Genomic DNA, 27818 nt, shown 5'->3' with positions numbered 1-27818 from the left:
GCTGCTATACTGGACCCACCAGCACTAGGGACACTGAGGCTTCACACCATCGTCTTCAACACAGTCTAGTATCCTGCAGTATGATTTTAATAGTCCACTCAAAGCCACTGACAATTTTTCATGATCTATTTCATTTGATTTAGTTAAAGTGATTTTATGAAATATTTCAGTTATACACACCATTGGAACCATTCTAATTTTGAAGAAAAGTCTACGGCATTCACAACAACAGAGAAGAGATACTTTAGTACCTCTGGGTTTCAAACAAAGGAATCATGACTAGAAAGCACTAGCAAAGCCTTTTTAGATATTTAGCTACCCATGAGTATCAGGGCACCAGGTACCAAGTCAAAGATACCAGGAAACCATGAACCACAGAAGCAGTGCTTATACAGAACCCTGTAGCAGTGCTATATTATGACTATATGGACCTATATCCTACAGCATCAGCCCACGTGTAACTTACGAAATCCCAAACCCATGGCATTTAAAAAATGCTCCACATAAAGACTAAGAGTCACTTTTGCCTGGTGTCTGAAAGCAGTGGAGAGGAGTGAAACAAAGGTTGGGAAATGGGCTTTTTTTGTGGTGATGGGAGATTTGGGGCAAGTGTATGGTTATATTTCCTTGCCTTAAACTGCTATTTGTGGAGGAAAAGTATGTTTTTCTTGTGGCGATAGTGAATTGTTAGCAAAGGCAGAAAGTATTCATTTCCTAGTGAAGATGGTTTTTTTCCAGTGTGACAGAGGATGAACCTTACATGAAAATTATTACAAATATTTGTATACGTAGTAAGCATGATTAGAAAAAAAACAACTTTTTAAGGCAAATGGCAAAGATTTTCTCTTTAATGAATTCTTTGGTTATAAACAGGTCTTGAATGACATTAGTTCTGTGTAGTATTAACTGGTTTTGCTGGTATCTGTTCTGTGCATCCCTTGATGACCAGGATGAGATTAATTATCCTAGGTTATAGCTCATAGAACATATTTAATATAATTTACCTTGCTTTAATGTAAAAATAACTGCAGACTGAAAATATATCTTTAGATCCCACATACATATATTATTACAAAGCTACTGCTGAGCAATATATTGCATAAACTTTTCATCCTTTTAAAAATAAAAATTCAGATGTTCTTAATAGGAAGCATAAATAAAGCTGAAATACAAACTGCACATGTTCCCATGACTCTTGACACGATGTTTCACTTTCATTGGCTCACGGATTCCTGAGTTAAATAAAGCATAATGAAACATAATTAGCATGTCCTAATCATTCTAGAACTACTTATCACTCTAGCAAAGCAAAAAGTGCTAGCAAGGAGTGATCCAAACCACTGCCAAAACCAACAGTATCCATCCTAAATACTGTGGAAAAAATGTTGATGAACTATGAAAATTTGGATTCTAATCAGTAAAGAAAATAAGCTAATATGGATTTGTTCACAGCACCAAATATATGGCAGTATATGAGAATAAAAGAGGAAGATCCAAAAAACCTATGATAGAAAAAAAAAATAAGACTATATGAAAAGTAGTAAAAGGAACTAGCTAGCCTGTGGTGATATATATATATATATATATATATATATATATATATATATATATATATATACACACACACACAGTGCAACAGATTTACTTTTAGGTTTGTTGCTGCATGTTCTATGGTAGAAAAAAGATGTCATTTATTCTTGCAGAACTATAAATTTTCTTCTATAATATTGTAAACAAGCATATTCAAGCACATAGTAAATGATTAGGTCTTGTATGAAACTAAAAAGTGTAGCTGGAATAAGAGTCTGTGTATATGAGTTTTTCCTTTTATTTGGAATATCCTTTGGAAGTAACTTACATTTTTTCTGTGCCTGGGGGCATTATTTTCTACACCATTGGTATCGTCTGATTTTCTGTATAGAAAACAAAAAAGAAAACCACTAGATATTTACATTACATAAAATCAAGTCAGTATACCATCTATACCGTGGCCATCAGGTTAAAATGTAAAAGGTCAATACAGACAATTCATTTTTCCTAAAAACGTTTTACTCATAATGTTGATTTTGTTTTTATACCATTGCTTAGAGAAGAACTATTGCCACAGATGACCGTAACCAAGTCCCGTTTATTTTATGCAGAGGGAGAACTGCTTCTCGCCCAACATGAGTGAGGACTTGGGTATATGACTATAACTTGTGTGCTGTTTTGAGGCCTGCAAGATAACAGCCAATCAGAAATTCAGCCAACACATAAGAGACGGGTGCTGTAATCTAACATGTTTATTACAATTAGATGTTACACACGGTTCTCTGTCTACCCGATGTGCGTCAGGGCAAGACCACAAATATAGGCTTCAGATTCTTAAAGGCAAGAATGACTAAACAAGGTAACAAGAGTGCATAAGAACACCCTTCTAGGTCTTTCAGGCAGGCCTGAGCTCATTAAGCTGTTACCACCAGATAGTAAATTCAACCACCTAAGCAAAATTTGGGGGAGGGGTGTATGCATTAAACATATGAGTGGATCAGATAAATGAATGAGCTCCTCATTGAAATACATGAAGTGATTAGCTTGTTTTGATGTTACGCACGTAGTACTGTTTTTAAGATTTATTTTCATCAAGGAACTCTATGACTCTCCCTGGCATCTAAACATATAAACATTATATATAAAATGTAATGATAATTCTAAACTAAAAATTCTAAAAGAACATTGGTAAAAGTTACTGCAAATGAATTCAAGTGCCCTTGACCCTTGTATTAAAATTAAAGATACTGAAATAAACTGGAGATGAGCAGGACAGGGTAGAGAAAATTATGTACACTATCCCAATTATCCATAAAAGAAAAGAAAGTTAATCATTATACTATATATTGAGTCAGTTTGACATTATTCTTAGGGTATTCTAGACAAAAATACTGTAAGAATATTTTTTAAACTGGGTAAGCTAGATACATGAAAAGTAAATTGAGAATTGATGTCTATTCCATGCTTTTCTGATGTCATCCTTTCAGAGTGTGTGTTACACAAACCACAAAGCCTCCAAATGTGAGTACAAGGGAATGGCTAGAAACACTGGGGCAGCTGAGCTGGAAGAACAGAATTCAGGCAAGTCTATAACTGTTTCAAGTATCTGAATGATGGTCTTGTTTTTATATGACTGCAAGTATAACAATGGGAATCAATACGCGGGAACCAAAAAGATAAAACATTCAAAGCCGTATAAACAAGGTATCCAAGTTCTCCAGAAAGAGGTGCAACTTCCTTCCAAGTGTAAGTGTTTATGCTAAGACAACACTATTTTGTTTTGTTTTCTTCCTATCTGTGGTTACAGAGCACAGAGCTCCTGATATAATTATTTCATGTCCTTACTTTAGAAGTTCATAATTTATTTTACTGACCATATGTGAACAGAGTAAAAAGAACTACCTGAATAACGTCTGCGAATATCTGAATGACAGCGGTCTACCTCTCTCCCACACTCTCTAACCATGGCTATAGACCACACCTCAGAACTTGTGTTGGCTGACAAAGATAAACTTCAGTGCCATTCTGTATTGGTCACATTTGCTTAGGCCTTCCATTTCCTAGGTTTCTATCAGCTGCTTTAATCTGGTCTCGTTTTCCTGGTCCAGACCTTGGCTATGTTACTCAGATCTTGGATCCCAGACTTGGGCACCTCTATCTATCACTGGACTCCATGTTCACTCCTCCAGTTTAGAGGACCTAGTAACTCCCATCTTCGCCACACTAAGCTACTTTCCTAATAATCTTCTTCTCTGCCATCTTCAGGCTTGACTCTCAACAAAGGGGCTGTAAGAGAACCTGTGGCACAATAGGTGTTCTCTCAAAAAGTAGTGACTAATAAAATTCTAGGCCAGTGATTTTCAACATGACAGAGAATCAGAATCAGTGATCGACATTTTAGAGAAATGGAGATGCCCAGGCACCAATCCCAGAGGTTTTGATCCAGGAGCAAACTGCTCAAGTCTGAGCAACTGTATTTTTTAAAAAAATGTTTAATGTTTGTTTATTTTTTTATTTTTATTTTTTTTTAATTTTTTTTTCAACGTTTATTTATTTTTGGGACAGAGAGAGACAGAGCATGAACGGGGGAGGGGCAGAGAGAGAGGGAGACACAGAATCAGAAACAGGCTCCAGGCTCTGAGCCATCAGCCCAGAGCCTGACGCGGGGCTCAAACTCACGGACCGCGAGATCGTGACTTGGCTGAAGTCGGACGCTTAACCGACTGCGCCACCCAGGCGCCCCTGTTTGTTTATTTTTGAGACAGAGAGAGAGACAGGTGTGAGTGGGGGAGGCAGAGAGAGAGGGAGACACAGAATCGGAAGCAGGCTCCAGGCTCTGAGCTGTCAGCACACAGCCCGATGTGGGGCTCCAACTCACAAACTGTGAGATCATGACCCAAGCTGAAGTCGGACGCTTAACTGACTGAGCCACCCAGGCGCCCCCTGAGCAACTGTATTTTTAAGGAGCATCCTAAGTAACCAAAGATATAGCCAAGTTTGAGAAATACTACTTTATACAATAATACTTCCTTATGGTTATTGAACACCCCTGTGCATCAAAGCCCAGGCTAAGCATTTGGTCCAAAAGCCTTGTATGACAAATGCTATCATTAAAGCCATTTTGTTCAGGAGAAAACCGAAGCACAGAGAGGTAAAAGTGAGTGGTGGAGGGAGGAGGGGAGGCTCCCTTGCAGGCAAGCCTCCCCACAACACAGATGTGTACAGAAAATAACACCTGCATAATGTTACACTTGTGGGTTTTGTTTTCACCTGCAAACTTTTATATTCAATTTCATACTTGTCTGTATTTTACTCAAGTGAAAATTAATCTGTAAAAAATAATACTTACAGCTGTTCAACTTGTTCAAATTCTTTCCCATCATCTGTGTAGCAAAAGAAGAATTTATTAAGATTGGTTTGTTATTCTTACAGATCACGTATGTTGAATTCAACTTTCCCCAAGTTAAAAATACATTTGTGCAGTCTTCTCTCTTTGGAATGAAAGAGATATACCACACAAGACACTTGCCCATCGATCATGTTCTCCCCTTTCCCTGCTCTCTAGACCTCAACTGCAATTTTTAAAAATTTTTATTTTTTTTTAATGTTTTATTTATTCTTGAGAGAGAGACAGAGAGAGACAGAGAGAGACAGAGCATGAGTGAGGGAGGGGCAGAAAGAGAGAGGGACACAGAATCTGAAGCAGACTCCTGGCTCTGAGCTGTCAACACAGAGCCCAACGTGGGGCTCGAACTCGCGAGCCGTGAGATCATGATGTGAGCCAAAGTCAGATGCTCAACTGACTGAGCCATCCAGGCGCCCCTCCTCCAATCTCTGATCAGGCATAGTCTAGTGTCTGGGATTTTCAAAATAGGGCTGACTAATTTGTAATTATTTAAGTTAATAAAAATTTAGTACAAAATCAGAAAAGTATATAGAATGTAAGATACATTTTCTTAGGGGACCATTGGCTTCTCACCCTGTAATCTGTAAGATACATGCTACAAAAATAGAAAACTGACCAGAAAATGTCTCTTTTATAAGAACTCCAGAATGTTTGATAAAATATTTCAAAATGTGTTATCTAACTGAAAGACAGTCTTTGAGATCTTCTATGTTAAGCTACGATGGGACTTTCTAATATTCCAGTACCAAACCACGTATCACCTAATTGGTGTTTAGGTACCAGTAACACCAAAGAAAAAGGGAGAAAAAAGTATATTTTCATACTAAAATATTTTAGGAAGTTGAAACAGAAAGTCTATCAGTATAAATTCATAGTACTTTCACCATTAATATTAACATAAATACCACTCCAAATAACAAAAGTTAGACATTTCCCCCAAACTCTAAAGCCACTATAATGTATTAAGTCATAACGTGAGAACATTACCTAAAAAAAAGAAATCTTACCTATGTGCTTCTTTTTCTTTTGGGTGTATGTTTCACAAAGCAGAATAACAGCCACTAAAATAGCAACCTCAACAACTATTCCAAGAAATGGTTTGAGCGGCACCAAGTAACTCAGCACCACAAGTTGAACACGCTCTTCACTCTCGCCTAATTGGAATACTGCATGGCACCAGTAAGATCCCTGATTGTCCTCTGTAAGTTGCATTATCTTCAGCCTTGTTTCATTAGCATTTGTTCTATTGATTGCATACTTCTCGCTCATTTGAACATCAATAGGAACCTAACATGAGGAGACATTAAAAGCCATTCCTATCATATTGCATAAAAGATACACATCCTAAATAATCTAGTTTGAGCAAAAGGTATAAGGCATAGAAACAGAGTCCAAGAGTTTGCTCTCTCAAAGGTAGCAAAGGAAAGGGATATTTTAAGTGCTAAGCACTCAGTCTTTGAAACTAGTGTATAGGTGCTCGTGGGTAAATATCAGAATTTAAATTACACAAAAATTCCAGCCATCTGGGTTACATGTCCTAAGCCCTAACTAGCTGTTTAAAGTACTTCCTCCTTCCCAAGAGCAGGCATACATCAAATCAACTATTGAACTTAATGAATTAATGAAGCTATTAAATCTGATCATTTGTATAAAGGAAGATCACTGGCCCCTGGCACCGGGAGGTCCTCAGACTGGAACTGAGGGTGAAATCTTCAGGCCTTTGAAGCTGACATAGAGGGAAGGGTAGAAATCCTCTGTGAGTCTGGTAAATGTGCTTGCCTGCACACCTTCTGTCTTCTCATATCTGAATTTCTTTCTTTATCAGGCAAGGTGGCTTCTGGGATTCACTGGATTTTCCCCAGCCTCTAAAGAGCCATACGAAACTGCTGTGGAGCTGATTTATTTAATCCGTTTAAATTAAAATTTATTCTCAGGCCATTTGATGCCTTCACTGCACTACCACTCAACTGCCCTGCTTGATAAGTGCTAATCTGCATACAAATATTCTTAGAGGTTATCTGATAAAGAATCGTCTGTGAGTTTATTATTTGCACCCCTCACCCCGCCAAAATTTTAGCAACCTGCCTCCTTGTGCACAGAGCTGCCTGTGACGTTCAAATGAAACCCTCTCTAACTCAGAACCGATGAATCACAGTAAGGCATGTTTAACAGGCACCCCGGATGACTCTGATGCAGATGGTTTGTCTACATTTTGAAAAAGAACACTTGACTTAAAGTTTTGACCTGCACCCTCTTCCTTACACTTTCCTCACATCCTTATATGACCCAAGCTGAGGACCAAATTGAGAGAAAATTACGATAGCAAATGAAGAGAGGCACAGACTACATCCTCAGAGTTTAATGTCATCAGATTTAGGTTAGTTTTTGACTAGTATCCCATATACATAAATAAATCAGGCTATATATTTCAAGTACTACAATTGATACTTATCTTTATAAATTTACATACTTAAAAAAATATTTACACACACAAAATGATTGCCTTTCCTAATCACCAATGAAAAGATAAGCAGAAATGTGACTGGTTTAAATTTACTCCTAAGTGACTTGGAGCTTTCTCTGAAAAATCAAACCCACCACAGAATCAGACACTCTCCCTTTTAAGTCCTTCCTCTGGTTCTCTTCAACAGTCTATGGCAGTATTAATTTTGTCTAAGAAGGAATTTAGTATTTCATTGTAAGGTCTACACTGTCTCATGCTGTCCCTCCTAGAATTACAGCTTGTTTTAATTTCACTGTTCACTAGTAGCAGAGTAATAGACGTTGTTCCCCTGGAGGACAATGTGCTAAATTTCCTTGCTCTTAGAGGCTATTTGGGAGGAAGAAAAAGAGTGAGAAATGATTTTTTGAATGCTCATGTTTTTCTTATTATCAGCTCTTTGAACAGCCATTAATTCTTTAACAGCAATGTAAAGTCTTTGGCTTCCCTTAGGATTCCGGAAGGCCAAGAAAGGCCAATGACACTCCCAAGACCTAAGTTTAAGTTACCAAATTTTTATTCTTTTCTCAAATGGCACCACTGTGTTGCATTCTATCACAAATGTTTCCAGAGACAGAAGCTGAAAAAGAAAACTGTCTACTTTTTCTAGATACTTTCATGGGATGATAAGAGAAGAGAATCTTTTTGTTAGGGTCATTTCTAAACTCATCAACTAAAAGCGAATTATAACTTCCTTTCAAAAAATTTAAATTAAGTCGCTAAATCTAAGAAACAAAGTACCAGTTAATGGAACATTAAGAGTATCTTCAGATGTAAAATGTAATATGCTAAAAACATTCAATGACAACGGCATTTATCACTGTTCTTCTTCATGAATACATATTAAATAATAAGATAATAGAAGTACAAATGGTCCTGGAAATTCTGATTCTGCTGGTAATCTTATTATTTATGAAATAAAAGTTTCCATTTTGTTTTCTTCAGATCAAAGAAATACGATCTTACCTGCACACTCCCATTACTATGGTACCAGGTCCAATGTAAAGGAGAGCAATGTTGACATTTACACATCAAGACAGTTGAATCCCCCACGTAAGTGATCAATGGTTTGTTTTTTCCATGAATCTCAGGGACTAAGAAATATTTAGAAAAACATGTTACTGAAAGAGTTTGAATAAGGAAACTCATTCAAGTTGAGGACAAATTCTCCTTTCTTTCATTTTCTCATTAATATAATTTGCTTTATGTAATTTTAGCTTCATACAACGTGAAACCACTTATTTTTTAATTGGATCACAGATGACACACAATATTACATTAGCTTCAGGTGTACATCACACAGCGATCAGATAAGTCTATACGTTATGCTTACCACATGTGTGGTTACCATCTAACACCATTCGACACTATTACAGTATCATAGACTATATTCCCTATGCTGGACCTTTCATTCCACGCCGAAACTGGAACCCTGTACCTCCTACTTCCCTTTACCCATTTTGCCCATTTTCCCCACCACGCCCCACCCCTCTGGCAACCACCAGTTTGATGTCCCTATTTATGACTCTTTTTCTGTTTTTGTCTGTTTGTTTTGTAGGACAAATTTCCTAAGAAATTTACTACTCACCGGTAACAGAATCAAAGTGAACACTGAATTTAGAAATGTTAAGTTTTAAGGACATGAATGACTTGGTAAAGAAAATTAAAACAAAAGAACATAGGCAAAGCAATAAAAAGACAGCCACCAGCTCCATGGTGGAATCAGTTTCTTCTTATTGACCTCAAAGGATATATTATGGAATATACTTACACTAGAGATGTAGACTGATCAACAAAGATTACTTTTATTTATTTATTTTTTCTTTTACTCATTTGAGCAGATTTTTGGTTTTGTGTTGTTCTTCCCTTTTTTGTTTGGCAACAGAAAGTATAAAAGATAACTGGGCACTTGCTGGATGTATGAATTGTAAAGATGAGGAAGGGGAAAATAATTACTAATGACTAGGAAAGAAATTCTAACTTGTATAATCACCAGGGAAATGGTAAAAATAGGTTGGAGAATAGGTTTTCTTTATAGAATCTGTCCTTAGGTGATTAATGTTACAATGATGGGTGTGGGGAGTCTTCTTTATTCCTCATTGTTTAAATTGTGCCTAAATACAATTGTGCGTATCACCCTCTCCTTCATCAAGACTGCTGACCAGCAGAGTGTTGAATGAGGCACTGCTAATAAAAAAGAGATGCAAATAAGAGGAACATATGTCACCCATGACAGTATAAATGCTTTACGTAATCATAAGAAAGATAACTGAGCAATCTATAAGTCAATGGTTCTCACGCTCCTCATAACTAAGGAAACATGTTTTTATGAAACTGAATGGTCTACAATTTTACATTAAACAAAGATGTGAACTGCCTATCTGAATTTATAATCACCCACTAATAGTATATGAAAACCTAGTAAGGTTCCACTAGGGTGCTCCTGAGAGAGGAGAGAGGTGAGTATATATGACTATCTTGATTGAAGACATCCCAGCCAGAGGAGATACTCTGTGCATTCCTTTGATTGAGACCACTAGTGTCCCACACTCCTTATTGGTCACCATTAGGCTGAGGGATATTTAGTTAATATGTGGTTAGTATGTGTGCATTTCAAAGGTCAAGTCATTAAGTGTTTGAAGGAAGTCAGCCCAATGTGACAATGATGTGACAAAGAATTGATTTGGGTGCAGGAAATACATACATTAAAATTACAGTTTCAGTGTTACTCCTGTTGAGGACATAGGTAGGACATACCTATCCTGCAGTGTTGTCGTAGAGGATTAAGTATGGGGTCATAAAACATAAAGTACTTGGTACAGAGTAAACACCACAAACTTGATCATGCACTAGTTCTGCTTTTCTTAACCGATCCTTCTTACAAGTTGTAATGCCCATGGCCTTACTACATAGTGGTCATTTGCCAGCTTACTAGGATAGATTATCATTATGTACGAGGATGATTTCTAGGTCATGTAGTCATTTTGGACAGAGAAGAAATAAGACTTAGAATAAAAAAAGAAAACTGGAAATTCATCTGAATATACCTCAGAACTGTAGGGACCTGTAAAAACACTCCAAAATGGGGGAAAGCCTCCAAGCTGAGTCCTTGATGGACCACCCAGCCCATGTGAGAAAGGAGATTATCAAAGTAAAATAATGAAAAATTCAAGGGATGAATTCACAGGAAACAAGACCCAAAAGAATGTAGAAACAGTAGCTTTGAGATGTGGGTGATGGCACCAATCCATCCTTTAATAACATACATTAAACAACTGAGTGAAGCTGTAAAACAAATTCTACTGCTTGACACACACATTCAAGTACTTGGTGAAAGCAATTAAATAAGATTTTGTTTGTATAAAGATTACAATTTCAGTATAAATTAAAACAATTAAATCAGAGTGCCTCATTACTGTTCCTTTGAATGAAATTAGTTCAAAGGTTAAAAAGTTAAAAAGAAAATCTTGTCAGGGTGCCTGGGTGTCTCAGTCAGTTAAGCGTCTGACTTCAGCTCAGGTCATGATCTCACGGTTCATGGGTTTGAGTCCCACATCGGGCTCTATGCTGACAGCTCAGAGCCTGAAGCCTGCTTCGGATTCTGTGTCTCCCTCTCTCTCCACTCCCCCTCCCCCCCACACTCTGTCTCTCTCTCTCTCTCTCTCAAAAATAAATAAACATTAAAAAAAGAAAAAAAAAGAAAAAGAAAGAAAGAAAATTTGTCTCCAAACCTGTGTAGTATACGGAGCAGGAAGAATATATGGAATAATTTTACATACTACATATAATCTAAGAACAAAAAGAAAAGGGCCCATCTACCACACACTAGTTTTCACAAGAAAAAGCAGAATAAAGCAACTAATACTTTAACATAATCTATGACCTAAATTTTTAAATCACAGAATTGCTGTCCATGTGCTTTTTTAAAAATAAAAGTAGAGTGTGTCCCTTGCATAAGTGTTCTGTCCTATTAAGTCAAACCACTTTTGTTCAGTGTCCTAAGTCTGTGGCTACCCCCCCCCCCCGCCCCGGGCTCATTCGTAGACTTGGAGAGCCCACTCTAATGTAGGAAAATAACCAATATAAGAAAACTGGAAGCAACTCTAGGATCTAAGAGGATAGATTGACCATCTGTCCTGATATTAACATGCCTGTATTTTAATTCTTGAGAAGACCATACTTTTCAGTGTCAAGATGTTACAGGCCTACATTATGCTGAACCATAGAACATTTTGTTCTGTTTTGTTTTTCTTATGGTAGATCCAGCTTCCTCACTAGACACTGGAGTTGGTGGCTATAGAAACCTGGACTGAAGCCCCTGGTGACCTCAATAGAAGTTCCCTTCTCCCATCCAGCCCTCCAGCTTCCCAGTCCTAAAGAGGAGGATTATCCTGTATTGGTCATGGTCCAGGGCACTGATCAGGCCCTGTTCTTCAGGGATAGAAATTTGGAAGCATAAATACCATAGCCTCATGCTCAGCATGTTTTTTTCCGGCTCAGGAGGCTATATACTCTTGTCTTGGTAGTAAAGACCAAATGGACCTTGGGTTGAGAAGGAATATATGGCTCTGCTTTAGTTGAAGGTCAGTACAATCTAACTGAGAAAAGAGAAGCCTTCCATGTGGCATAGGCTTCCAAGAATTTCAGCAAGGTTTGTGGCCAAGACTGGCCAATAACAAACTGTTACTTTGCTTGACCATCCGTTTTTTGTGTATATTTTCTTATTTGAGATTTTGCTGTGAGAAGGAATGACTGGACCAAGTGAGAATGAAGTTATTTGTGGGCCTTCTGACAAAACACGATCTATCAATTCAAGATCACTTCCTAATCATACTTCATCCCAGTATGTCCAACACCTGGTGTGGCTTTATTCTTAAATGAAGTATGAGACCACAGAAGCTCTTGGAAAGATCAACCCTACTTCAGGTGAGGCCTCAACTGAAGACTTATAAATGAAGCAGAGATTTGATCTTGGCTAAAATAAGGATTCTTTTCGGAAGCCACGAGGCTCCTTCCAAACCTCAGATGAAGCAGAGCCACACTTCTTGAGTTTCACATGAAAAGGTACAACATGTATATATCTGGCACTGTTTTTCAGTAGTGCAGCTCTGTTATAGTTACTTCTAGAGCTAGGCTAGGCTCGCCTCAAAACAAACACTGCTTTGAAGGCAGACTTTGAAACCAGTTGTGTTGGCCACTAGTCAAGGGCACAGTTTCTGCTTTCCTTGTTTGTTGATCACCTATCCCAGATACCTTTCCTGGTTCTCAACCTCAGCATGATTCTTTCTGGAAATTCATTAGGACATGCTTCATTGGGAAAATCCGTGTTGAAATAAGATCAAAATATTGAAATCTACCTGTAAGCTAAGAATCAAAAGTGGAAGAAAGGCAACATTTGGGGGAAGAAACATGGCAGAAAAACACTGTTTTTCAGTAGGCCTCTAAGAGGCACAGGGTTGGAAAGCATGACTGGTAGCTGAAAGGGGATTTTCAAGAAAATCTGGGATATTTTATGAGGTTTGGGTGAGGAACATACAGCTCTGCTGCTAAATCATTCCAATGAAATGCTAAGATCAGGGTACAGACAGCAGACAACTAACTGTGCAGTGACTTAGTGATGCTACAGGGAAACAAAAGCAAAATTCTATTTTCTTTTCATCTCCTCTGTTTTCTTGACTATCCCCTAGACTCATGACCAAGAGGACATGAACCATTGCTCTACTATGCTTTATATGGCTGATAACAGCAGTATGGATCTAATAATAAAATGCACTATGGTCAGGAAACATGAATTTGTTTGAACTTCTCCAGAGGTCACAGTTGGTTGTGGGCTGCTACTTATGTTTGGAAATACTTATGCAAAGGACAGTGATACAGTAGTCAAATGTGTTCTGTTGACCTTCTGAAACTTTGGATAAAGCAGGACAGGTGAGAGTCTTGGGAATGGAAGAATCCCAAGTTTGAAGATGGCAAAATTGCTAATTCAAACTCATGTCTAATAAGATGCAGTCTGGCATGTACCTGGTGACAGTAAAAGCCCAATGGAGTTGTAAGGTGAGAGATTTATATTTGCATATTCATGGACTAGAAAAAAATCAGCTTGTGTCATTTTGGGCTCAAAGACATTAAGATATTATCAAATTAGGAAAAAGATCCTTTCCCATATTTGAAGATAGCTAACTAGACTTCAACACCAGGGTTTGAAGCTGAAGTTCCAACTGACTCTATTATGCTACTCTTCCATACTTTGACTCCTTGGAAACTTCCTAGTAAAGGCAGATGGCCACTCCAAGACAGGTTTTGCAGTATTTGGTACTATTAAAATCTCACCATGACTTCTAAAAAGTTCTATGTGCTATTACTTGTCCTTCACCAACCAAATTTCTGCATCTTTCTACTACAAGATTTTAACATTAATGAATATCGTAGAAGTTTTCAGCAACTATGTCGGAATACTTGACCCACTGCCGAGGAACACCATAGACCAGCATTCATTCATCTTTCTTTTTTTTTTTTTTTTTTTTTAATTTTTTTTTTTTTCAACATTTATTTTTTGGGACAGAGAGAGACAGAGCATGAACGGGGGAGGGGCAGAGAGAGAGGGAGACACAGAATCGGAAGCAGGCTCCAGGCTCTGAGCCATCAGCCCAGAGCCCGACGCGGGGCTCGAACCCACGGACCGCAAGATCGTGACCTGGCTGAAGTCGGACGCTCAACCGACTGCGCCACCCAGGCGCCCCTCATTCATCTTTCTTGAGGGAAAAGTAATCACTGACATATTAGCACTTGCAAGCTTCCAGGATGACTTTGCTCTCTCGCCTGTACCGGCATCAACAGCCAAACACACAAAGTTTGCTTTATACTAATCAGTGATGTTGAAGCCTTTTTACAGTCTTGTGGTAATAAACCAACCCGCTCCCATAAAGGCCAAAGCAGGGATTTTGCGGATGAACTGTTCTGAGGACTCAGGCACATACCCTATAGTTGACTCATATAGTCAATAGCAGAATGCGTTTTTTGGCTGGATTTAAAATAGAGGATAAAAAAGCCTTTTCAACCACACTCAGCTGTAGCATTGCTAAGGAAAAATAACCCTTCTTCTTAGGAAGAACCACAAACAAGCCATGTGGAGACAAAATATAGTAGGATATTTATAAAAATATGTATCTTACAGATCTAACTACATAATAACTAATATGAATGAATTATTCTGCAGATGCCTTGAAATTGTAATCAAATGCAATTTCTCCTCCAAGCAATATTCAATCTAGATGAATTAAAGGAAATTATTATTTTACCAAAGAAGATCTGGAAAGCCCGAACTTATTAATTTTCTAAATAACTTGCAGGATACAGTAGATACTTAAAAGTTACATTAATGATAAGTGGGCATTAAAGACTAATAAACTGAACTAAACTACCTTAAGAATACTATAAAAAGAAAAAAAAATAGTAAATATTCAGTGGCTCTATGCATTCCTCAAGCATTTGATTTCAAACCTAGGCCTTGTGTTGGTGCTCCGGAGACCAGCCAGAATTAGCCTAGATATCACAAAATAGATATGGAATCCAGAGGCCTTCTCCAAGAACACTCAGCATTAAGTGTATTGGCACATTGAAAAGTAAAATGCTTCTGTTCATCTTCACATTAGAGGCAGGAGAAATCACTACTAAATAATAATTTAAGTAATTTATTATAAGAGAGCTGATAGGAAAAAGCATAATATATTCAATATTTAAATTCTGAACAGGCATTACTAGTACATATTTTTATTTATTTTATTTTATTTTTTTTTAATGTTTATTTATTTTTGAGACAGAAAGAAAGAGACAGAGTGAGAGTGGGGGAGAGACAGAGAGAGAGGGAGACACAGAATCTGAAGCAGGTTCCAGGCTCTGAGCACAAAGCCTGATGCGGGGATCAAACTCACAAACCATGAGATCACGACCTGAGCTGAAGTCCGACGCTTAACCAACTGAGCCACCCAGGCACCCCACTAGTACATATTTTTAGAAAACAGTACTATTTAGGAGAGGGGAAAAGCAATTTTTAAAACTGAGTCTCCTGGAATCATTTTAAGCCTGAAGATTTGATGAGTATTTCCTCAAAACTATAGGATTTCTTTACACATTGAAGGGAGACTCAATAAAATGTTTACTAGGATTGTGTGTATGCGTATGTGTTTAATATTCTTTTAGCTCATTAGGAAGGAAGGAAGGAAGGAAGGGAAGAGGGGACTGGGTGAGGGGGAAGAGGAAGGAGAGACAAAGACAAGGGAAGGAAGGGAATAAGAGAAGGAAATGTACAGTGTATCTATCCTTTACTAAATTAAATTAAGCAAACAGAGGAAAAGAGGTTAAGAGAGAATGTCCATGATCAAATAATCAAAGGATGGTAATAGTTTCTGCCTTTGCAGAGACCAAATTGCACGAACACAAGGATTTATTACATTTACTGAGTAGGAACATTTACAAAACCACATGAAGGAAACAAATCTGTGAGTATAGAGGGAATATAGGGAGGGCTGTAGGAGCAAACTATCTTAAATCAGGACAATAACTGAAGCAGGCCATTCTGCTATTGATGGGGCTTTGGAGATGGTATCCATATTTTGTCAGAGCAGCTAGCCAGACTTCAAAATTTTCAGGAAAAGTAGAGAACAATTTCTCATGTACCCTGGGAAATTAATGTAAAGCAAAGCCCAAAATAGTGAATATGGCAACAGACCACATTTCCCAAATACCAGCATGGACATTGTGGTTCACGAATCCATCACAAAATAGGGGTTTTTCATGAAGATAATTATCCAACTCAAAGATCAGTCTTTATTATGAGATTGAGACCTTTAAGGTTTTGGTTTAATGATAGTAAAAGTAAAATACTCTGATTTTCCTTTGTTTGTACCACAGGAGAGTACTATGGATTGTATTCTGGAGTGTGTCCTTATTTAAGGAGACCAAAAACAGGCAACCCTTTGTGCATCTCCATATTATTTTTAAATGTTATGGATCCCTGAAACCCCTAAGTCCTGGAGCCACTGATAGATACATAACACCAGATCGCATTCTCACAGTCCAGGGGTGCAATAACAGATACCTAGAGGGATAGTATAAAAGCTCTGAGTTTAGTGGGCTAAGCAAATGAAAAAATAAATGAACTCAAGAGACTGTTATGACTTGCAAATAACCTGGCACCCCAATCTTTCAAACTAAAATTTGTGCTTTAATCTAGGGGAGGGAGGCTGGATGGCAAGTCGATTGGGAAACACAAAGTCTACCACTGGGAAGACTGGAAAGCTCCATTTTTAAGGTCACAACTTAGGATTCAGTGAAAAGCATATGATTTTCTCTCAGCTCATTATGTTTAGTGCTTTAATGATAAGTTAAATATTTGGATATTTAGAATTTTAAAAATTTAATGCTGAAATTATCACTCTATAAATTATTAGTACTGACCTTTGAAGTTAAATGTACCTCTTTGTTCCTTTTCTCCTCCAAAGAAACAAGAATAGCTTCCCATTTGTTTGCTATTAATGATGGTAAACCTAAAGAGAATTTATTAATATAGACTTAGTTCTCAAAACACTTCTTGATCAAACTGAAAAAGACTTAGCATTCAGTCAAAATTCTAAAATAGAAACAGTCCCGTAAATATGCAAAATAGAACATTAGCATAACTTTCAAGAGACAGCAAAGGAAAGAATGCCCAGTCAGCAAAAATGCTAAGAAGTTAACAAATTTCATCTAGCCATGCAGGTTAAAATTTTATATACTTACATGTACTGGGCATACAGGATGCATCCTGTTGCATTGGTGAGATAATTCTCAAGTAGTTCATCACCTTTTTTCCAAGTCACATTTACTGAATTCACACCCCTAGATATTGTGATTTGGCATGTGAGTTCTATATTAGAAGGTCTTTCTAAAGTGATATTTTTTTCCACCGGTACATTGGAATGCTCTATCAGCCACAAAAGAAAACCAAGAAAAAAAAAGTTGTAAAGTTACATTTAGGGGAGACCCAATATATATATATATATATATATATATATATATATATATATATATATATATATATATATATATAGCAGTTTTAAGTAATCAATAACAATGCTCTATCAACCTTTTTTTTTAATGTTTACTTAGTTTTGAGAGAGAGAGAGAGAGAGAGAGAGAGAGAGAGACAGAGCATGAGTGGGGGAGGAGCAGAAAAAGAGGGAGACAGAATCTGAAGCAGGCTCCAGGTTCTGAACTGTCAGCACAGAGCCCGATGTGGGGCTCAAACCCATGAACCATGAGACCATGAAATGAGACAAAGTCAGATGCAGACCGACTGAGCCACCCGGGTGCCTCAATAGTTTCTTAATGTAACACTCCTTTGAAGAATTATTCCTCTGTCAACATAGATTATTAATTTTTTCATTGTCACAGCTGAAGAAAGGGTTTGTTACATTGACAGAATAGCAAAAGCCTAAGGCTATGATGTTAATCTTAAAATCTCTAGCTGACAAGGATATAGGGAAGGAGCACTGTATAAAGGAGTGCTTTATGCTGATAGCACAGAAACAGTTCAACTGCAAAAACAAAGGAAACCTAAGGGAGAGAATGAAGTAACTGTTGGGACTCCTTTCAGGAATCATGTTCTTTGTAGTTCTGACAAGAATGTATCGGTATCCAGCAAATGAATGAAGAAACTCTAGAAATCTGACACAATGATGTTGCAGATCTGGGCATTTTGCATGAATTGCTGCAACCCTCTCCAACACAGAATTGTGTGTCCCTTGGGGAGGAACACCCCACTACCTAAGCTGTACTTTTGTCCCAAAATATAAAATAAAATAAAGGGGGAGAGGGTCCTGAAACGAAGTCTCTAGATCCATCTACCAGTTTACAGGAAATATAGAGGATGGGAAAAACATGTTACACTGCACCCCGTGAAAATGATCAACAAAATCTGGAGTGTGAGAAAACTCTACATGACGAATGATCTGGTTTTGTCAACTGATAAATTAGAAAAGGGAAAGAAACGAACCTAAAAATAAAAAGATACTTTAAAAACACGCCTTTAGAAAAGGAACTAAAACCAACCTATAATATTTAGGGATGTACACCTGCGTAATAAAACAATTTTAAAAACCAAGGCTGTACCAAGGCTGTGACTGAGTAGTGCTGGTTACTCTTTTTTTTTTTTTTAATTTTTTTTAAACGTTTTTTTATTTTTGGGACAGAGAGAGACAGAGCATGAACGGGGGAAGGGCAGAGAGAGAGGGAGACACAGAATTGGAAAGAGGCTCCAGGCTCTGAGCCATCAGCCCAGAGCCTGACGCGGGGCTTGAACTCACGGACTGCGAGATCGCGACCTGGCTGAAGTCGGACGCTTAACCGACTGCGCCACCCAGGCGCCCCCTGGTTACTCTTTTTTTTATTAAAAATTTTTTTTTTCCACGTTTATTTATTTTTGGGACAGAGAGAGACAGAGCATGAACGGGGGAGGGGCAGAGAGAGAGGGAGACACAGAATCGGAAACAGGCTCCAGGCTCTGAGCCATCAGCCCAGAGCCCGATGCGGGGCTCGAACTCATGGACCGTGAGATCGTGACCTGGCTGAAGTCGGACGCTTAACCGACTGCGCCACCCAGGCGCCCCAGCCCCCTGGTTACTCTTAAAGGGAAGTAAAGTGTTGTGTTTGTGGGAGGGCACTGCCTTATATAAACATGTTTCTCAATCTCATGCTCAGTAGCGTGGTATCACTAAAAGCAGAACGCAGAGCCAAAAATGTGGAAAGGAAAAAAAGAGAACCTAAGTAGCATAACATAACTTTTAATTCCACTTAAAACTTTACAGAAATGCTTCCTTAAGCAATGACCAGGTGCAAAGTTAGCACAGGTAGCGTGAGGTGCTTGGTGAGCACAAGCTTGAAATAACTGCTCTCGGAATTACAAGAGTGCTGAGTAAAAAACAAAAACAAAAACAAAAACAAAAACACCTAGGTATAAACAGATCTTAACAACATTCAGTTATACAGGGAAAAAAACTGAGTCAGACAAACTGAAGGAATTTACACGTTTTGGCTCATTTTCTGAGTACACCAAAAATAAGACTAGGTACTAGTAAGCATGAGAAAATGTTTTAAGATTTTTTATATTCGGTCCTAAGCTTCTGTCTTCTGTTCCTCATTCGCCTTTAGCTCTGGGGTACCCTTAAAAGTTCGTCCTGTCTCTGTCAAATGAAGAAATTTACTTCACTGGTCAATTTCATAAAGGAGCTCTCTACAGTCTCTGCCTTCACCCAATATAGCATATTCTGGTATCTTATTACCACATTACAAAAAGTGCTTTACCATAGGTTAAAAATGGTGTTGTTTAACCTGACTACCTCTTTTCACAGCTCGTGTTTTATTTAATGTCTCCCAAGTATCAGCCATTGCCAGGGACTACATACGCCTTGAAATTCTCTTTCCCTTGCTTCTATTTCAGGATTTTAATACTTTGCTGGCCACACCAACTCCTCCAACTACCCATAAATGTGGTATCCCTTGGGACTTTGCTCTCTGGCCCCTTTCCTTTTCAATTTGACACTCCCATGTTGGATTCAACTATTATCTCTAATATCCTTTATTCACAAAACTCTTAGCTCCATTCCAGACTTGCTTCTGGATCCCCATGTCCATAGCTCTGGGTGTCTACTGAGCATCTAAACCTAGATATCCCGCAGGTGCTTCAAACTCAATATATCCAAGGGAGATGGATTAGCCTTCTCTTCCCCTGACCCACAACACTGAATCACATATGGGAGAGTTCAGTTGATTCCACCTCTGAAATGCAAATCAGAGTTGTCCAGTTGTCTCCAGCCACTTTTAATTTATCCCTTTGAGGTGATTCAGGACACACTCCCCTCAAAATATGTCACCTTGGTATCCTGGATTTTTAAAATTTTTTTCTTTTTTTACATTTTATTTATTTTTGGGACAGAGAGAGACAGAGCATGAACGGGGGAGGGGCAGAGAGAGAGGGAGACACAGAATTGGAAGCAGGCTCCAGGCTCTGAGCCATCAGCCCAGAGCCCGACGCGGGGCTCGAACTCACGGACCGCGAGATCGTGACCTGAGCCGAAGTCGGCCGCCCAACCGACTGAGCCACCCAGGCGCCCCTATCCTGGATTTTTAAAAACATTTTAAAATGTATTTTATTTACTCTGAGAGAGAGAGAGACAGAGAGAGGTGGAATCAAAAGATGGAATCAATTTCCACCAAAAGAGATGGAAATTGGCAACATGCAACAACATGGATGGACCCCAAGGACACCAACCACAAGTGAACTAAGCCAGCCATGGAAGGACAAATACTGAATGACTGCACCCATCTGGAGGGGTCTGCATTTCTTCAGCATTTGCTCATAGCAGTTATGGTCTTTGCTGGTCCTTCAGGGATCCTTAGAAAGCTGAGCTAGTTTGCTTTATCTCCTTGCTGCTGTGTGACAGGAAATCTTAACTTACAGAGAAGGAAGGGGCCACAGGAGGTCAAAATGTCCAAGGCGCGTCTACTGAAAATTCTTTCACATCCTGCAAAACTGCTCACTTGTTGCTTCAGGGACAAAGTCTTTGGAGATTTCTGTGAGTCTTTTCCCCAGGGCTAAGCTGAGTGTCAGTCATTACTGCTGGCCTCTGCTCAGCAGAGTTTATGCTGGCAAGGCACCCCTGCTCAGAATGAGGAGTCCCAGGCCTTGGAGCTGCAGGCCATCGAGCTGCCAGAGGCCCGAGAGGCCGGAGCACCCAGAGAAGGCTATTTTGACCCTTGCATTATTTCCCTGGCACCTCGTGGGGCTGACGACAGACTATCTTTCTTGCGGGAGGACTCGCGAGAAGACATGGCAGCACTATCACTCCTAGCAGGAGGCCTTTACATTCCAGAAGGTGACTCCGGGACACCACGCTCTTTTCAGTGATGTGGCTCATTGGAGCCTTCCAACATTAGGAAGTTAGAATATGAATTTGCACCCCCATTTCACAAGGCAGCAGCCCAGTGTCAGGTTCCTTGCCTGACGTTGCTGACAGGGCAATACAAAGTATCTTCATGTTGGACACCTCAGTTTCCTCAATTGTAAAATGGCACAATACATATTTCCTGAGACCGCAGAAAGAATTAAATGAGCTATCATGGGGTAAATGTTAGTAATATATTAATTGCTGAATAATTCCCCCACTTAACTTCCTCTCACCATTTATCTCACTGGGGAATATAACAAAAGCTATGTGTTACCTAAAGTTATGTATTTTTCACATCATTCCATCTTTATAGCAGTTCTATGACATAGGTACCATTTTTATCATTCCTACGTCATAGATGAGGAAGCTGAGGCAAAGGAAGGTTATCCATCTTTCCCTAGATCACATATCAAGACAACGACAGATGTTAATACAAAATTAGGTGTGGCTGGTTTCGGATTCTTACAACCAATGATGTGTACCGACTCTCAAAGATACGAAATTCTTATGATAATGGAATGCGCTTCCTCATCACTTTCAAACTATTAAACTGCGATCTTAAATGCAAGAAAATATGAATAAAAGATGAAAGAAACTTATAATGCAGCAACATAGCAATGTGATGACAGATGGTGTGATCAACATACTTTAAACATTCACACTTTCAACTGAATGCGTGTAGCCTTTCTTTGTGTCAGGCCAGTTTCTCAGCCTTCCTTGTCACCTCCCTGCTTCTTGTAATACTTCGCAGAAGCTTTTGCAGCTTGCTTTCCTATCAGAAGATCAAAAATATGTAAAAAGTTTTGCCTCCATTTTGTAGTTAGCCAACAAACTAATATGTCCATTGAACTCAATGGACAATGTTTCAACTTCCCCAAAACCACAACTGCAATGTATTTCTGCTATTTTGGAGTGTTGCAAAAACATCCATGAAATCAACATTTCTAAGACTATACCCAATTGCTCAATTTCTGAACTATATTTTTAAAAGGCTGTTCTTAAAGTCAAATGGTAATTTACATCTGTCTCTTATTTTCCTAATTCTCTTTTATTTTCACAATTAAAAGTTTTTAAGTATATGGACATTTAAGCAATTTGAAATCTTCAGAGAAATGACAACAGTAGGACCTTAATGGGTCTATTTAGGAATCATATCACTCAAAATAAAAGTCTACTTTGTTCCTCTATAGAAAAAAAAGTGAAAAAGGCAAATTGAAATTTCTTGCATAAGACAGTGTTTCCAAACATGCTTTAAAAGCAGTAACTTTTATTTGCAAGAGTTAAATGTACCACAACATAAAAAAACTGGTAAAATGGGACAATTCTGACTGGGGCAGAGATAGGAAATATAGGGCTCTTCTTTATTTTACTGTAGATGTCAATGAGGTCCCATGTTACATCCTAAAATATAGATGGAACATTTAGAATCCTGACAGAAATCATCAGAAGGCCACTCTAACATGAGGCCAACATCTGTACACAAAACGGATTCCTATTTTTAACATTTTGTAGCTCCATTTATATGATGCTTCTTACTGTATGGAGTTTAACTGACTTTATGAAACAATTCCTCTGAATAAGAATAAAATATGGTATCTTAAACTTCATATTCAAAATTTGTACAGTAACACAAGAAAATTGCTCCTTGCTTCTTGTAATTTTCAGCTCCTCCCAAATTAAATTTCATATTGAAGTAAAGAATCATGATCTTTTTTTTTCTCTGCATCTGTTATTTAGATGCCATCTGATCAGCCAATACTGATGTGATAGAGTCTAAAATACACATGGTTTGTCAGTAAGATACTAACTACCTCACACTAGTCAGAGTGGCTAACATTAGCAACTCTGGCAACAACAGATGTCGGCAAGGATGCAGAAAAAGAGGATCTCTTTTGCACTGCTGGTGGGAAAGCAAGCTGGTGCAGCCACTCTGGAAAACAGTATGGAGGTTCCTCAAAAAGTTAAAAACAGAACTACCCTATGACCCAGCAACTGCACTACTAGGCATTTATCCAAGGGATACAGGTGTGCTGTTTCGAAGGGACATATGCACCCCCATGTTTATAGCAGCACTACGAACAATAGCCAAAGTATGGAAAGAGCCCAAATGGCCATCAATGGATGAATGGATAAAGAAGATGTGGTGTATATATATATATATATAGATATATATATAGATATATATATAGATACACACACACACACACACACACACACACAATGGAGTATTACTTGGCAATCAAAAAGAATGAAATCTTGCCATTTGTAACTATGTGGATGGAACTAGAGGATATTATGCTAAGTGAAATTAGTCAGAGAAAGACAAATATCATATGACTTCATTCATATGTGGAATTTAAGATACAAAACAGATGAACGTAAAGGAAGGAAAGCAAAAATAATACAAAAACAGGGAGGGGGACAAAATATAAGAGAATCTTAAATACAGGGGACAAACTGAGGGTTGCTGGAGGGGCTGTGGGTAGGGGGATAGGCTAAATGGTAAGGGGCATTAAGGAAGACACTTGGGATGAGCATTGGGTGTTACAGATAGGGGGTGAATCACTGGAATCTACTCCTGAAAACATTATTGCACTATATGCTAACTTGGATGTAAATTAAAAAATAAAATTAAATAAATAAATAAATAAATAATAAAATACATGTGGCTCCTGAATTCCATAACCTTAGAACAGAAACTCACCAACATGCACAAGAAACCTAAATGGTTGTATAAGCCTAACCTGAGTATAAAATGTATATTTAAAAAGTATAGGGGGATACTAGGAAGATGGCGGCGTAGGAGGACGCTGGGCTCACCGCGCGTCCTGCTGATCACTTAGATTCCACCTACACCTGCCTAAACAACCCAGAAAACCGCCAGAGGATTAGCAGAACAGAGTCACCGGACCCAAGTGCAGACGAGAGGCCCACGGAAGAGGGTAGGAAGGGCGGCGAGGCGGTGCGCGCTCCACGGACTGGCGGGAGGGAGCCGGGGCGGAGGGGCGGCTCGCCGGCCAAGCAGAGCCCCCGAGTCCGGCTTGCAAAAGCGGAGGGGCCTGACGGACTGTGTTCCGACAGCAAGCGCGACTTAGCGTCTGGGAGGTTATAAGTTAACAGCTCTGCTCAGAAAGCGGGAAGGCTGGAGGACAAAGGGAGGGTGAGCTGCGGAGCCCCCGGACGACAGAGCTCAGTTTGGCGGGGAACAAAGGCGCTCTCCAGCGCCATCTCCCCCGCCCATCCCCCAGCCAAAATCCCGAAGGGAACCGGCTCCGGCCAGGGAAATTGCTCGCTCCGCGCGAACACCCAACTCTGTGCTTCTGCGGAGCCAAACCTCCGGCAGCGATCTGACTCCCTCCGGCTGCACAGGGCCCCTCCTGAAGTGGATCACCTAAGGAGAAGCGAGCTAAGCCTGCCCCCCCTGCCGCCGTGCACCTTGCCTTCCCACCCCAGCTAATACGCCAGATCCCCAGCATCACAAGCCTGGCAGTGTGCAAGTAGCCCAGACGGGCCACGCCACCCCACAGTGAATCCCGCCCCTAGGAGAGGGGAAGAGAAGGCACACACCAGTCTGACTGTGGCCCCAGCGGTGGGCTGGGGGCAGACATCAGGTCGGACTGCGGCCCCGCCCACCAACTCCAGTTATACACCTCAGCACAGGGGAAGTGCCCTGCAGGCCCTCACCACACCAGGGACTATCCAAAATGACCAAGCGGAAGAATTCCCCCCAGAAGAATCTCCAGGAAATAACAACAGCTAATGAGCTGATCAAAAAGGATTTAAATAATATAACAGAAAGTGAATTTAGAATAATAGTCATAAAATTAATCGCTGGGTTGGAAAACAGCATACAGGACAGCAGAGAATCTCTTGCTACAGACATCAGGGGACTAATGAACAGTCACGAGGAGCTGAAAAACGCTTTAAAGGAAATGGAAAACAAAATGCAAACCGCCACAGCTCGGATGGAAGAGGCAGAGGAGAGAATAGGTGAACTAGAAGATAAAGTTATGGAAAAAGAGGAAGCTGAGAAAAAGAGAGATAAAAAAATCCAGGAGTATGAGGGGAAAATTAGAGAACTAAGTGATACACTAAAAAGAAATAATTTACGCATAATTGGTATCCCAGAGGAGGAAGAGAGAGGGAAAGGTGCTGAAGGGGTACTTGAAGAAATAATAGCTGAGAACTTCCCTGAACTGGGGAAGGAAAAAGGCATTGAAATCCAAGAGGCACAGAGAACTCCCTTCAGACGTAACTTGAATCGATCTTCTGCACGACATATCATAGTGAAACTGGCAAAATACAAGGATAAAGAGAAAATTCTGAAAGCAGCAAGGGGTAAACGTGCCCTCACATATAAAGGGAGACCTATAAGACTCGTGACTGATCTCTCTTTTGAAACTTGGCAGGCCAGAAAGAATTGGCACGAGATTTTTAGGGTGCTAGACAGCAAAAATATGCAGCCAAGAATCCTTTATCCAGCAAGTCTGTCATTTAGAATAGAAGGAGAGATAAAGGTCTTCCCAAACAAACAAAAACTGAAGGAATTTGTCACCACTAAACCAGCCCTACAAGAGATCCTAAGGGGGACCCTGTGAGACAAAGTACCAGAGACATCACTACAAGCATAAAACATACAGACATCACAATGACTCTAAACCCGTATCTTTCTATAATAACACTGAATGTAAATGGATTAAATGCGCCAACCAAAAGACATAGGGTATCAGAATGGATAAAAAAACAAGACCCATCTATTTGCTGTCTACAAGAGACTCATTTTAGACCTGAGGACACCTTTAGATTGAGAGTGAGGGGATGGAGAACTATTTATCATGCTACTGGAAGCCAGAAGAAAGCTGGAGTAGCCATACTTATATCAGACAAACTAGACTTTAAATTAAAGGCTGTAACAAGAGATGAAGAAGGACATTATATAATAGTTACAGGGTCTATCCATCAGGAAGAGCTAACAATTATAAATGTCTATGCGCCGAATACCGGAGCCCCCAAATATATAAAACAATTACTCATAAACATAAGCAACCTTATTGATAAGAATGTGGTAATTGCTGGGGACTTTAACACCCCACTTACAGAAATGGATAGATCATCTAGACACACGGTCAATAAAGAAACAAGGGCCCTGAATGAGACACTGGATCAGATGGACTTGACAGATATATTTAGAACTCTGCATCCCAAAGCAACAGAATATACTTTCTTCTCGAGTGCACATGGAACATTCTCCAAGATAGATCATATACTGGGTCACAAATCAGCCCTTCATAAGTTTACAAGAATTGAAATTATACCATGCATACTTTCAGACCACAATGCTATGAAGCTTGAAGTCAACCACAGGAAAAAGTCTGGAAAACCTCCAAAAGCATGGAGGTTAAAGAACACCCTACTCACGAATGAGTGGGTCAACCAGGCAATTAGAGAAGAAATCAAAAAATATATGGAAACAAACGAAAATGAAAATACAACAATCCAAATGCTTTGGGACGCAGCGAAGGCAGTCCTGAGAGGAAAATACATCGCAATCCAGGCCTATCTCAAGAAACAAGAAAAATCCCAAATACAAAATCTAACAGCACACCTAAAGGAAATAGAAGCAGAACAGCAAAGGCAGCCTAAACCCAGCAGAAGAAGAGAAATAATAAAGATCAGAGCAGAAATAAACAATATAGAATCTAAAAAAACTGTAGAGCAGATCAACGAAACCAAGAGTTGGTTTTTTGAAAAAATAAACAAAATTGACAAACCTCTAGCCAGGCTTCTCAAAAAGAAAAGGGAGATGACCCAAATAGATAAAATCATGAATGAAAATGGAATTATTACAACCAATCCCTCAGAGATACAAACAATTATCAGGGAATACTATGAAAAATTATATGCCAACAAATTGGACAACCTGGAAGAAATGGACAAATTCCTGAACACCCACACTCTTCCAAAACTCAATCGGGAGGAAATAGAAAGCTTGAACAGACCCATAACCAGCGAAGAAATTGAATCGGTTATCAAAAATCTCCCAACAAATAAGAGTCCAGGACCAGATGGCTTCCCAGGGGAGTTCTACCAGACGTTTAAAGCAGAGATAATACCTATCCTTCTCAAGCTATTCCAAGAAATAGAAAGGGAAGGAAAACTTCCAGACTCATTCTATGAAGCCAGTATTACTTTGATTCCTAAACCAGACAGAGACCCAGTAAAAAAAGAGAACTACAGGCCAATATCCCTGATGAATATGGATGCCAAAATTCTCAATAAGATACTAGCAAATCGAATTCAACAGCATATAAAAAGAATTATTCACCATGATCAAGTGGGATTCATTCCTGGGATGCAGGGCTGGTTCAACATTCGCAAATCAATCAACGTGATACATCAC

At 39.2% G+C, this 27818-nt stretch overlaps 1 protein-coding gene across 3 annotated transcripts in view; it reads right to left on the bottom strand.

Moving 5' to 3' along the window:
* Positions 1-817: 817 nt before the first annotated feature.
* Positions 818-27818, bottom strand: part of EMB (embigin) — a 54691-nt gene continuing 27690 nt past the window's right edge. For 2 of the 3 annotated variants that reach the window (XM_047092814.1, XM_047092823.1), the window contains 7 exons: positions 17214-17397; positions 16893-16981; positions 8403-8530; positions 5944-6223; positions 4880-4913; positions 1859-1913; positions 818-1232 (listed from right to left, as the gene is read on the bottom strand). In XM_047092814.1, the coding sequence (XP_046948770.1) occupies positions 1215-1232; positions 1859-1913; positions 4880-4913; positions 5944-6223; positions 8403-8530; positions 16893-16981; positions 17214-17397 (788 nt within the window). In that variant the 3' untranslated portion in view covers positions 818-1214. The remainder of the gene's footprint in view (positions 1233-1858; positions 1914-4879; positions 4914-5943; positions 6224-8402; positions 8531-16892; positions 16982-17213; positions 17398-27818) is intronic. The other variant, XM_047092829.1, reaches the window with a different exon arrangement.

This window comes from Lynx rufus, unplaced genomic scaffold (genome assembly GCF_022079265.1).
Source record: "Lynx rufus isolate CCGP_SWC_20201006 ecotype Redwood Valley unplaced genomic scaffold, mLynRuf1.p SCAF_1, whole genome shotgun sequence".
Taxonomy (NCBI): domain Eukaryota; kingdom Metazoa; phylum Chordata; class Mammalia; order Carnivora; family Felidae; genus Lynx; species Lynx rufus.
This window is presented reverse-complemented; position numbering and strand designations above follow the sequence as displayed.